The sequence below is a fragment of the Pinus tabuliformis genome, chromosome X, assembly GCF_031772625.1.
Source record: "Pinus tabuliformis cultivar Carrire ecotype Pingquan chromosome X, CPIR1, whole genome shotgun sequence".
In the NCBI taxonomy this organism is placed as follows: domain Eukaryota; kingdom Viridiplantae; phylum Streptophyta; class Pinopsida; order Pinales; family Pinaceae; genus Pinus; species Pinus tabuliformis.
The window spans coordinates 422193022-422206871 of record NC_142308.1 but is presented as its reverse complement, the minus strand read 5'-3'; the positions used below and the strand labels follow the sequence as shown (position 1 = coordinate 422206871).

Sequence of the window (13850 nt, the reverse complement as noted above, 5' to 3'; positions counted from 1 at the left end):
GCATTGGGGATGATCTAGTCGTTTATCTGGACCACAAAAAATCATATAATGAAACAGGGTCCCTGGCCATAGCCAGAATACTGGTGCACTTGGACACCCACGAGGGTTTGGTGAAGAGTTATCGACTCCAGATGGGGGAAATTGTGCGGTGGCAGATACTGGACTACGAGGGGATACCCTTCCGCTGTAGGAGGTGCCATGAGGTTGGTCACCTTTACAAACACTGCCCACTTATAACTGGGAAACAGCCAGAACCCCCGCGAAGCTGTGTTTCAGTGAGCACGCAGTCAATCGCGGAGGCAAAAACAACTCCGGCTGTGCACACAGAGGAACCCCAACCGAGCCAAAGAGGAGATGTGGAGGTGGCACATCAGACAGACTCCTGGACTCCCAAGGCTCCGGTCACCCACTCACGATCAAGGGGCCCTCATTTATTTCCGGGTACTCTTCACTCCTCTCCCCTCTCTACTCAAAATTTTCTGATATCTGAAATGCATTATCATTTATTGTTGTTTCAAGTTTGAGTATTGGGGCTAGCAAATTGAGTTTTATTAATTGTCATGTGGTATCTGCTCCCCCCTCTCCTCTTATCTCTGCTCCAACCTTACATCTAGACCCTCTCCCGATCGCCTCCAGGGAAGGCTCGAGCTCTAGTGGCTCCCATATATATAACCTGAGATCGCTACCCCATCCCCGAAGACTCTCTTATGGATTTGGCGAGGAACACTTACCCTCAAAAGACCTAGGGGCAAACAATCACATTTATCCAAAGCCATCAGGCGGGCAGGTATTGAGGTGGCGACGGGCATTCAGACTCCAATTGACCGAGTTCTTAGAGAAAAAGGAAACCCTAACACGGTTACCCCATGAAATGTCTCTCCTTCAATTGCAGGGGTTTGGCCAGCTCGGATAAGAAATTAGCTCTCAAGACGTTAATTGGATCGGAGAGGATAGATGTAATATTATTGCAGGAGACTAAGGGAGATGGGATCTCCATTAACAAAATCTTGTTGAAGATGCTCCCGGATTGGGATTTCCACTCACTGGATGTAAGAGGGAGATCTGGGGGCTGCGCATTAGGCTTCAATAACAAGACTATCAAGGTAGACAACATCTGGGGGGCGAAGGATTTCTGGGGGCTGACCTCAAAGCCACTGATATCGATTTACCCCTAAGATTGATTAATATCTATGGACCTTGCCACAACAAGGAGTCTTATTGGGACAGGTTGTTGAGTGCAGATTTCATGCAGGCGGACAATTTGATCATTGGGGGAGACCTAAATTTCTCTTTGGGGCATGCGGAATCCTGGGGCAATAGGGCATAGACTGACCCATTTACGGATTATTTTGAATATATGATGGACTCCTATAATCTCATAAACATAGACTAGGCCAAGGTTCTGCCGACTTGGAGGAATAGAGGAACAAGCGAGGATGCTCTGGCCAGAAGACTGGACCGCTTCATGAGTAAAGCTCCTCTGCTGGCTAGTTTGAACTGAATCCGTCAATGGGTGGGATCGGGAGGTATATCCAACCACTCCCTGATTTTTATGGAGATTATGGACTCCAACCATAAACCAAACTCCCCTTTCAAATTTAACGCTACTTGGCTTGTTGAAGCTGAATACCATAAGTTGGTCATGGAGTCCTGGACACACTATGGTCTAGACAATAGCAACTCACCGGCAGAGGTGATTGCCTGCAACTTGGCTCACATAAAATTCAAAACCATTAGTTGGGCCAAAGAAAAGAAGCAAAAGGATGAGGCCACCTTACAGAGGATTGAATCTGTCATTAAGCAACTGGAAAATTCGGGGATTACAAGCTACACAAGTACTAAATCAAAGGATCATCTGATCAAGTTAGAAACTGAAAAGATTCGCCTCTTGAGACAGAAGGAGGAGACTTGGTGTTTAAAGAGCAGAGTGATATGGTTAAAGGTTGGGGACAAAAACTCAAAGTTTTTCCAACAATATGCCAAGGGGAGGAAAATTACTAACACTATTTGGTCTTTGCGGGATCAGACTAGTAGGGAGGCTAGCACTTTCAACCAGCTTGCAGATATGGGCATCAAACATATCTCACATATCTTCAAAGCGCCTAGGGAAGCTTCCATAGCTGAGATATTTCGCACTGCTAAAGTTTTTCCTAGATTTGTGGAGGTTGAAGATGCAGAGACCCTAAATGAACCAGTGACACTGGGGGAAATAGAAGTTGTCCTGAAATGGTTCAAAAGAGATAAGAGTCTAGGACCTGATGGGTGGCCTATGGAATTCTACCTCACTTTTTTTATCATATTGGGCCAGACCTCCTATTGGCTATTGAGGATTGCAAACTTTCTAGCCGGATGTATGAAGGTTTCAACTCGACCTTTCTTGCCCTCATCCCCAAAGTCGATAACCCTCTATCCTTTGACGACTATCGTCCCATTTCCCTTTGTAACTGTATATACAAAATAATCTCTAAAATTATTGCTATGTGCATCAAACCATTCTTATCCAAGATGATTTCCAAGGAACAATTCGCTTTCCTTAACCAGCGCCAAATACATGAAGCCATAGAGACCGCTCAGGAAGGGCTCCACTCGATCAAAAAAAGAACACCAAGAGTATCATCCTTAAAATTGATCTATCAAAAGCCTTTGATCGTGCCAGTTGGTCTTATCTTCATCTTATTCTTACCCATATCGGGTTTCCTCACTCGTTCATAAAATGGATCATGTGTTGTTTCACATCCGCATCCTATAGCATTCTCATCAATGGGGCTGCATTGGGATTTTTCCATGTTCAACGCGGTCTGAGACAGGGATGTCCATTATCCCCATTGTTATTTCTTTTGATCATGGAGGGATTAAGTAGATTGTTAATTAAAGCTTGTGTTGAAGGGTCTCTAGGAGGTGTAAAGATATTTGATGTGTCTTATCTCTCACATCTATTGTTTGTAGATGATGTTCTTATTTTTTTAAATGGTTCAATCCGTGATACCACTTGTTTCAAGAAAATACTATCCCTGTTTTGTAAAGCTACAGGTATGGAGCCCAACTTCAACAAATCCACCATCTTACTGGTGTCTTGCTTACAAAATGAGCAAAGACATGCTTTACAACAATTTCAATTTGTCAGACAAGAGCTGGAGACGAGTCGCAAATACCTTGGATTCAAGCTCAAGCCAAATGGATATTGTATTGCTAATTGGTCATGGCTCATTGCAAAAATCGAGGGTCGTATAAACATATGGCAACAGAGATGGCTATCCAGAGCTGGCAGACTCACTCTGATCAAATATGTGCTGGAGGCCATCCCGGTATACTGGATGACACTTGCCTGGATACCAAAAGGCATCATCAACAGAATACAACAAATATGTTGTTGGTTCCTATCGCAAGGGAAAAATGTGGGGAGGACATTTGCTTGGGTCCGCTAGGATAGGATAGGGAAACCTAAAAAATGGGGTGGTTGGGGTATAAAGGACCTACATGTTTTTGCAAAGGCACTGGCTGCCAAGATGGGATGGCAAATTATCACATCAGAGAGCCTATGGAAAGAGGTGGTCTACTTCAAATATGTACACCCTCTATCTGTTATTGACTGGATTGGCAGCCTAGCACAGGGCATAACTGGTGCATCTATCACATATGGAAGGCTATCTCACAGTCGATTAGTATCATCAAGGATAGATTGGCTTGGCGAATCGGGAATGGAGAACAGGTACGACTGGGTATTGATGCCTGATCTGGATGTGGGAACACACACATACTACCACTGGCATTACGACAAATCCTTTCAACGGCTAGCATCACCTAGATCTCTCGTATAGCTAATGACAGACAATCAAACTAGACATCAGAGAAATGGCTGGATACATTGGACCTCGGAATCCCAGGTAGATGGAGAAGGGTATGGCATAGATTTATTGGTGCATTGGAGGAAGCAAATATAGGAATTACTCTACAGGAAGATGAAATCATATGGACAATAGCACCTCATGGCCGATATACACCAAAGGATGGGTATGCTACACTTATGAACGTTCTAGATCTGGTGGAAGTCTGCTAGTGGTGGCGCCCACTATGGAAACTTAAGGCACCTCACAAAACTCGATTGTTTGTGTTGTCTACTATCGAATAAAGTACCCACGGAGGTCAACCGTATGCGACGAGCCTTTCATGGTCCATCTAGATGTTGTCTCTACCAGGAAAATTCAAAGGATATCGACCACTTATTCCTTCACTGCCCGGTTGTTGGTCAAGTGTGGCCTTATATCACAGCCACCCTCAACATTATGCACAAATAGGAAGGTCCGCACATAACTGATGCCTGGCAACTTTGGTGGAATGAGGCAGCCTCTCAAAAATTCAGAAACCTCCCTCTGATTGTCTGCTGGGGTATTTGGCTGACCAAGAATGGCAGTATTTTCCAGGATGCTCCGACTCATTGGCCAGCCACATGCAATTATATCGCTGCTATCTATAATTTGATTCTTGAAGACTCTGACCACCACCATGCTTGGGTCATCATCCCGGAAGTAATAGACAAGAGCATTCCCTGGGCATACTTCGATGGGTCGGCTCAGGTCACTGGTTGTGTGGGGGGGGGGGGGGGGTTGTACTTCATATAAATGACTATCACTTCTTCAAGATCAAAGTGGGTTTAGGGAGAGGCACCAACAACTATGTTGAACTTAATTGCCTAAGATACCTTCTCATATTTGCTCTGGAACAAAATTGCCACAGGATATAGATCTTTGGGGACTCACAGCTTGTTATAAACTGGATCAACTCTGCATATCATTATCACTTGCACACACTCAAGGGTTTATTGGATGAATTCATCACTCTAAAATCACAATTTGATTTTATTGTATGCTCTCATATATATAGGGAAAGGAATGTGGTCGCTGATTTTCTTTCCAAAGAGGCCACGCAGCAAAACAAGGGGCAGTGGTTGATATAGGAATTCAGAGATCGAGTATTCTACCAGTTTTTTCATCGACCATTCATCGAGATGGATGGGAATATTTTGGAATGATATTCATAAAGATCATTCGGTTTTTTTGCTTTTTGTTCAACCTTTGGTTCACAAGACGATTATGCTTTTAACTTTTTATGTAAATATTATGTTGATATTGTAAATATTGAACTATGATACTGTACTGATCTAAATGGTTTTTCCATTTACTGGTGACTGCATCTCATACATGTTGAAGATACAACATGTAATTTTCTTATAATTAATGAAAATTGCGCTTTTTCTTGGGAAAAAAAACTCTGTGGAAAATCCAAATTTAAGGTTACTACAAAAGGTCAATACTGCTATCCAAAATTCATCTCAAAATAGAAGGTATTTCTTAGTTTTTGTAGCATCAGATGGTGTTCTAGTCTCGACTTTGGTCAGAGAGACTAAGAAACACTAGGACTCCAAAACCGATAAATCGTGTCTGGAAAATCTACCTACAGATGGCTCAATTAAGTTAATTAATCAATAATTAATTTTTTCCTAAGTCTAACTTAGGAAAAATGATTAATTAACAGCAATTAAGTGAGAATGGTGAGATTTCTCTAACAACTCACAAGGATCAACTCAGAAATGATCTCAACCATCGATAAGGATTTAATCGTGGTCGTTGGTGATCCAACTAGAGATTATAACAGGAGATCGATGGGGTTGATGGAGAACACACTTGAGGTCGAGTTCCTTCGCAAAAATCAAGTTTCCCAATTGTGGTGATTCAGCAAAGGAGAGTTTGAGCCAGAGAGGGGACGCAAAAACAGTGAGGAGCAGAGACAGTGAGTTTGGAGGAGGATTTCCAGTTTCGAAGAGGCAGCAGCAGCAAGTGACAGGAGTATTCCACAACAAGGTTGCGTAGAAGCTTCAGCAAAGCAATTCAAGTAGATCTACTCAAAGGGATCTACCCGTCAGCTTATCTAGTCTGGCCTAACCCCAAGGGCATCAAAGAGATTTGACCTCGTGACCTCCTAATTGGAAAGGTACTTAGCAAAGGGAAATCGACTAGTTGAGCTATCCCTTAGGGCTTCCGCAATGTTTTTATGGTGAAAAATGCAGTTGCGATTTTATTTGTTGTTTGTTGTAGCAAATAAACTGCTTAATAATTAATCAGTTAGAAAATTAATTTCCAGTTGCTGCAATAGTTAAAATTTTCACAGTATCAAGGATATTTTATGGTTTGTAAGAATGTCTTCTAGGCCAAGCCCTAAAAGGATCTAGAGTCTAGACCAAGACCTAGAAAAGAAAACCTTTGTTAAACAAATCCTACTCATCTGAATCATTTCTCACTGAAGTATAATCTGGAAGAAGTACATGAGAAGTCTAAATATCCTCAAAGAAGAAGCTCGTTATATTTATATCTCTAAGACAGTTCGAGGCAACCAACAATTCGTTAATATACATCTCTGAAGCATGACAAGGACAATATGAAAATTTTAGAAGTTTAGAGACCATTCAAGGAAGACTATTGTGATGCAAGCCACAGAAGAGACATTATCTCTATTAATGCAAGTTACAAGCTACAGGAACCAACATTCTAGATGATACCTAAACATCAACACTTATTATACATGACATTTGAGCCTTCTACAACACTATAGTTTACAATTTTAACACTTTTTTGAGGCACTATATACAAGGACCTGAGGGATAGTAAAGTTCATCACTGTGTGATCCAAGCTTATGAGGTTTGATCCAAGGTCTAGATATTCAACTGTGTTAAAAGCTTTCTTGTGGATTAAAGCGAGTTTTCCTGAAAAAACTTGAAGAATATCACTATATAATAAATGTGGAGGACAGATCTATGACCTTTTTGCTTTGATTGGAAGATCACTTTGTATATGGTATAGTGGAAAGGACCGAAACTGTATGAAAGCTAATATCAGTGACACTAGCATGAGACGTTGTTATACTTATAAGGATGATAAAACCAACCTATCCATGTAGTTTGGAAGAAACCAAGATAAACGACATTGCTAGTTACTCAACAATTTTTTTGTGGTTCGTTCAATAGTTGATGGATTGAAACACCTTTGTTAAAGAAAGCTAAAGATAAAGGATCGGATCTTTGCAAGAAGAGACTAGGTAAGGTCGAAAGAGGTATGTATAATTCTTGTTCATTTCAAAATATCTTGCAAACTTTTGTGCATATAATGTTGAGTTTTCTAGTTCATGATGAACTCAGATAATGATCTTCTGCTCTTTTGAAAATAGTAAATATTCTAGAGATCATTGATATAGCATATAAGGATTAGATTTTCATGATCAAGGAATGAAATCCTTTGTATAGAAAGCATGTGAATAGTATATCTAGAGTTTTGCAACTAACTCTCTAGTGTGAATGTAGAATTTTGCAATTCTAGAATTGGCAGATATTAATGAAGAATCTAGGGTTTGTAGAATTCGCAGTTTATGAGGTCTTATAGACTTTTGGCATTTAGGGTTTATAAACCCTAGCAAAAAGTTTGAGTAAGAAAACATTAGAAATAAAAACCCTAACAAATTGTTTCCACTATAAAAAGAAAAACCAAGTTTTTGAGACTGACAGGTATGACATCATGCTGATGTGAGGACAAGGATTGATGAAAAAGTCCAAGATTAAGAGGGAGTTGACTCTCCTCAAAAGGATAAGTATCTACTTTCTTCAATTATTATTGTTGCTATTTTTGTCTATGCACTTTGCCTTTTGTTCTTTCATAGTCTTCTAACAAAGATTGCAGGTCAAGACAAGATCTATCTAAGCTTGACTAACAAATGGAAGATTTGGAAGAACGTAGCAAAGCACTTAGACAAGAAGAGAGTATGCATCAAAAGAAGTCATTTAGATGGCAACAAGAAAGCACAATTTAAAAGGGAAGAAATTTACCTATCTCAGCTAGAAAGAGGAAGTTGTTAAACCCTGACTAGTTACAATACTACTCGAAGTTTGGCAAAACATCTAGAGAAAATTTATGATCAAAAGAAAAGATGTCAAATCAATGATAAAACCCTTTGACAAGAAGAAGAAGAGTTTTGTTATCGTTGTATCAGTAGTTTATTGATTCAATCCAAGAACACATCATTGACAGAACTTGTATATGAAAGAAGTATTATTGACCTCAGAGGGAGCTAGCAGCAGAAATTGACATGAAAGATTTTGCATTTTGACTAGAGGTCATTATGATTGATTTGGCAACTATAATAATGCTTGGGATATGATATGACTTCCAGGAAGAATATACAAAAGTGTATACACTATAGAGGAAGGAAAGGCAGCAAATTGATAGAAAGAGTCATGAAATAGATTGTTGATCACTTGAAGATATGATGGGTTCGATTGGAAAGGCAAAGCTATAATTGGCTCTACTTTGACTAGTTTGAGTCTTGACAGGCACTATTGCTGACAAAGATACTATTGATGATCATTGGAAGATATAATTTCTTGAAAAAGGGCATGAAAGCAAAACCAGGTCATGAAGAAAGAATATGTAAAGGTTTGTGTGATCAACAATGAAGAAATTTGGCTCCATAAGATGTTTGGCTACGTGAAGATTGACAAAGGTCAAGGAAGGTCGAAGCTCATTATGATGTGATACAGATAGGAGCCAAGCAGCTACAACAAATCTCCCCGAAGAACATGTAGTCGATGCTTTGATGAGTATTGTGGTTGTCCCTCCCTGCATGAGAGGGAGTGAGGATTACCTCCTTGTTTGAGAGGGAGTGATGAGGGACACCATATTCTCCATGTGTCATTCACTATGGCCAAGACTAACAGTTGTAAGCCTAATGACACACTAGTAGGGAGAATGGAGGATTGGATAAGCATCTAGGACCAATACTCCTCGAGGAATAGTATCCAAGATAGGAGTAGTCCTGAGGACCAATAAACTTTGAGGATTGGGAATCCAAGATAAGCGTAGTCTTGAGGACAAATATTGTTTGAAGATGGGAGAGATATCCAAGATAAGAATAGTCTTATAAGGACATACCATACCTGGTGAAAATCCAGATGGGGTATGTGCCTTGAGAGGCGGTGGTGGTGTCCAAATATATGCCTCCCAACATTGTGCTCTAATCTACTGGATAGTTAGAGCTTGCCAGTCAAGGCCTTGCTATTTTGTAATTGACAATGTTGGTTATGATGATGCTTGATGATACTTATCAATCTGAACTCTTCTTATGAGAATATTTCAATTTGAGAGTATCCTTGTATCTGGTTGTGTAATTATGAATACCTCCCTAGTTAAGAGGGAGCGTTGAAAAATGTAACTAGGTCTGGTCTTCATGATTATCATTGTGCTTGTATCAATATGTATTTCATGTAAAAACAAAAATAAGAAAAATAATTTTTTATTATTATTATTTTCTGGTCAAAGCATGTTCTTCGTGTTTCTAGGGTTTATTGAGTCAAAAAGTAAATTTGTCATGAGTCAAAGTCCCATTCGGACTTATTTGTAAGAAAAGAAAAAATTTATTTTAAGTCAAAAGAGTCAATTTTGTCACCACAAGACCAAGTTGGCCCTTCAGATGGATAATTCGGCCAGCCCATATGGTATGTCTCTTCATATGGTCGGACAACTATATATTGGCAACTGTGCTCCACATTTTGGCAACCAATCACTCGATTTTTGTGCAAGAGAAAGAAGAAAAATCAGCTAAGTCTAAGGAGAGAGAAGAAGGATCAAAATTTCAAGGCCTAGGATTTCAAGGAGGCCGACTTTTCATTAAGACAATTAACAACATAATAATGTTGTTGCTGAGATTTAGAATAAAAGCTACATGGTTCTTTCATCCATTAATTGTTGGAAAATCAAAGCAATTATATTAGAGTTTGATTCTCCTTTCTTTATAATTACTTGTGAGTGTGTTGGCTTCTTTTACTTCTTTATTATCTTATCTTTCATCAAGCAATTACCATATTATATGTGTATGAAGATCACAAAACAAGAGACACAAGATGTAGGCACTATGCCAGGGCAAAACCCCCCTCGAGGGGAAAACCCAGTCAAGAAAATTCTTCCTTTCAATAGTATTCTTTGAGACTCTTCACCCTAGACAAAGACCAAACCTTCCCTCCACACCAAGTCAGCCTCCCAAATCTTCGACCTCCTTTCCAGCAACTTCGACTAGGCAGGAGCTTTCAGTGTCAGTGAAAATTGGAAGACTTCAATCTCCCAAACTAAGGCACAAAACAGAGAGAGAGGCACCAAAAGTTCGATTTTCTTCTTCTCCTTAGACTTCCCCAAACTCGCACTTCCTTCAGCTTCCTTAGACCCACTTCGTCCTACTTTGCACTTCTCCAGCTTCTCTTGAGATATCGAACTTGCTTGAGATGAGATACTCCAAATGACTTCGACTTGCTTCTATTTATAGGCTCCAAGTGAGGTCGAATTAGTGTCCTTAGGTTGACTTGATCTTTTGTAGGCCAACTTGGTGTGAAGGATACATAAATCATATTTGACTCAATAGGAAACCTTTTTACATTATTCAATAGCCCAAGAAGAGTCTCTTTGAATATACAATGGCTCTATAAACTCAATATTAATCCTAAGAGTCCACAATGGGGACTTTGACTAATATAATGATGACCCAAGCATGAAACCCATGCTTTATTAAGTCATTGTTACAATAATAATAGTAAAAAAAAACTTTATTCTTTTGACAAGTACATTTCATGATGACTCATATACATTAAATGAAGACCGAACCTAGTTACAATTTCCCACATTAATCACTTCCTGTAATACATGTTATTAATCAAAACTAAAAGGAATCAAATGAAACATGTAGGGAAAGCAATGTGGAAAAAAGTCGAAGTTGGGATTAAATCAGCAAGGGTACAGAAATTGAAAAAGTTGGCAAAATTAAAAAGTCTTTAAAGAAACTACCTCACTCACGATTTTTTGGAAAAACCCCTGATTTTATCCCAACTTTTCCTGTAAAATCCCGATTTTTTCAACAAAAAAAATAAAAAGTCATTAAAGAAACTACCTCACTCACGATTTTTTGAAAAAACTCCCGATTTTATGTCGACTTTTTCAATAAAATCCCGATTTTTTCTTTTTCCAAAAAGTTACCAAAAAATCGGCTGATAAAATCGGCTAGCTCAAAAAATCGGACTTTGTCGATTTTATCACAACTTTTTCCACATGGGAAAGTCTCAATGTCAACACCTCAAATAGTGTCTCTCACTTTGCGGTCGTCCTTGCTAGCCTCAAAGGGGAATCCCTATTGCTCTGAAATCAAAAAAAATCAATTGAACCCTGCAAGAGACTTCAAATCTGAAAAAAGACATGTTAAAACCTCTGAAATAGTTCAAACTATACAATTAAACACTTGAAAACAGCAAATGAAGTTCAAATTTACATGTTTGGATATTAGATCAGCATTTGGCCTTTGTAAATGTGCTATAATCTACTTCGGATTTGTGACAAAATGTTGCAGATGTGCAAGTACAATACTCCAAATCCACAAATTAAATCGTCCTTTTTCAGCGTTTTTTGAGCGAGTGCCTTAAGTCCAACGTGTATGGAGTGAAGAAATAAAAGAGAGTTGATTGGGTAAAGCATAGACCCAAGGCCAATCAACTTAGAATATAATACTCAAAATCAACAAATTAAATCGTTCTTTTCAATGTTTTTTCAGCGAAATCCTCAAGTTCAATGCGTCCGGAGTGAAGAAATAAAAGAGAGTTGATTCTGCAAACGATAAACCCAAGGCCAAACAACTTAGAATATTATCAACCCACTTACAAAATTCAATTAACACTTGTGAAATTGGTTACCAAGAAGCTAGCCGGCTTTATTACCAATGTTGTGAATGGTACATTAAATAAAACCACAAATCCTAGGGGAACGTAAAGTCACTCCACAAGATCTCTCTCCGACATCAATCAAGGATATATATAAAACCATGCACTGATAATAGGATGCACCAATGCCGTCTCCAATGAGCGCAAAAATTTGGATGAAAGGGACTAAAATGTGAAATATGAAGTGGAAATGCGAGAAGAGAAAGGACTCCAAAAACAACTGATGAAGAATCTCTTTGCTTGCTCCTCTTCTCCTACTTAAAGCTTTGTTGCAAATAAAACCTTGGACTAATTTTGAGTGCTTTTCTAAACAAGGCTACGACCTTCAAAATACAAAAACAACTTGAAAGATAGGGCTCAAGTATTAGCGCACTACAATACTGAAGTTAAAATATAATAAAATCATGCTGTTAATAGTGACTAATAAAATGATTTTGAAGACTTATTAATGAGTGGTTACACCAATTAGGTAGTATAACCACCCCATCGATATAATTAAAAAAAATCCCCTCATTGTATACCCTGACTTCTTGAAAAAGATCGTCACCCAAGTATTCGAGGGATGAGCAACATTATGTAAGGTTCATGGATCATTCAAAGCCTCGGAATACAAGTGCATCGAGCTATAGCATTTTTAAGAATTTCCCACAACAAAGAACATCCATATTCTAAGTCAATTTTCGTGCAAAAATTACTAGAATATCTTGCTAAAAGTCTTCTATAATGTGACCGGAATCTACCATCGATTTGATCGCCGAAAATGGGCAACTTAGGTTTAGGGTTCTTCAAAATGCTTCGCTTCGTTGGGTTCACGAGTCAAATCCTCCCTTTGTTACAACACAAATCTGTAGCAGAATATAAGATAGGTTTTTGAATAAACTGAATGGAACTTGGAACGTACCATGAAACAAATTGCCACGGCCACTACAAAGAAAACAGTGGCTTGAGTGTCCCCTGGAGCTCTTGGGGTGCCACTTGCGCCAACCCTGCCCTGAGTATTATCCATTATTGTTCAAATTATGATTCTATTTGTGCACAGATATATACCATTTAACGTCCTCCTTCAGAGCGGAAGAAGGTATCAAAAGGCATTCCAGGGTTGGAAATCGAATGGAACTTATTTATACGGTCTTTACGAAAGCCTTTCGAGGAAAATCGCATGGCATAGACTCGCGTAGATTGAATTTTGATAATTATATATATGTATTTTCATTTTTTTCCCAAATTTTATTAATGGAAAGAAATTACATTTTGTTAAATCGCATCGCATAAACCGGGTAGATTGAATTTTGATAATTATATATGAAAAATCGTAATTTCATTAATGGAAATAAATTACATTGGGTAGATGCATCTAAGCATATTCTGATCATATTAGAGATATGACTCATCATCAAAAGAACTAAGTTCAAAAAAAAATTTACCTTGATGCACGCTATGCATTTTCATTTCATATAAAGTATGGTCAAATTTTCCAAATTTAAAATGTTAAAATTTTAAATTGGATTTACATTATTTATGAACCTGGTATAAAAAATGATCACAACTTTAAAATGTTTTTTAAACTATTTAAGATAGAAATGGTTAATAATGTTAGAAGTGAGTATATTAGTATTTAATAAAAGAATTGAATATCTAGATAAGTTGATAAATTAAAGTAAGTTATCTTGATAAGTTGATAAATTAAAGTAAGTTATAAGGTTTTGATAATTTAAATGGTCAGTTTGATTATTTGTCATCAATATTGTTAAGTATTTAGTTTATGTCTAATTATGGTCTTAAAATTAATTTTTTTAAGGTTAAGTTTACTAGTTTACATTAATGGGTTTAATAAGGTTTCATTCATGAATATGAGGAAGTATTTATTGGGTTTTTTTTGTGAGATTTTCATTAAAAAAAAGGCTTTTAAATTTGAAAAAGAACAGAACTCTAACAATAACCTAACCTAAACCATAAGTGAAATTCCAAATATAAATCTCTCTCAAAGTTTTCAAACCTCCACTTAAATACATCAACATTGTCACTAGAAGATAGTATTCTATCTAACTTGGTGAT

At 38.1% G+C, this 13850-nt stretch overlaps 1 protein-coding gene across 1 annotated transcript in view; it reads right to left on the bottom strand.

Moving 5' to 3' along the window:
* Positions 1 to 12969, bottom strand: part of LOC149140381 (uncharacterized) — a 204430-nt gene extending 191461 nt beyond the window's left edge. The window contains exon 1 of the mRNA XM_089446709.1: positions 12697 to 12969. Coding sequence (XP_089302835.1) covers positions 12697 to 12801 — 105 coding nt within the window. The 5' untranslated portion in view covers positions 12802 to 12969. The remainder of the gene's footprint in view (positions 1 to 12696) is intronic.
* Positions 12970 to 13850: the final 881 nt, after the last annotated feature.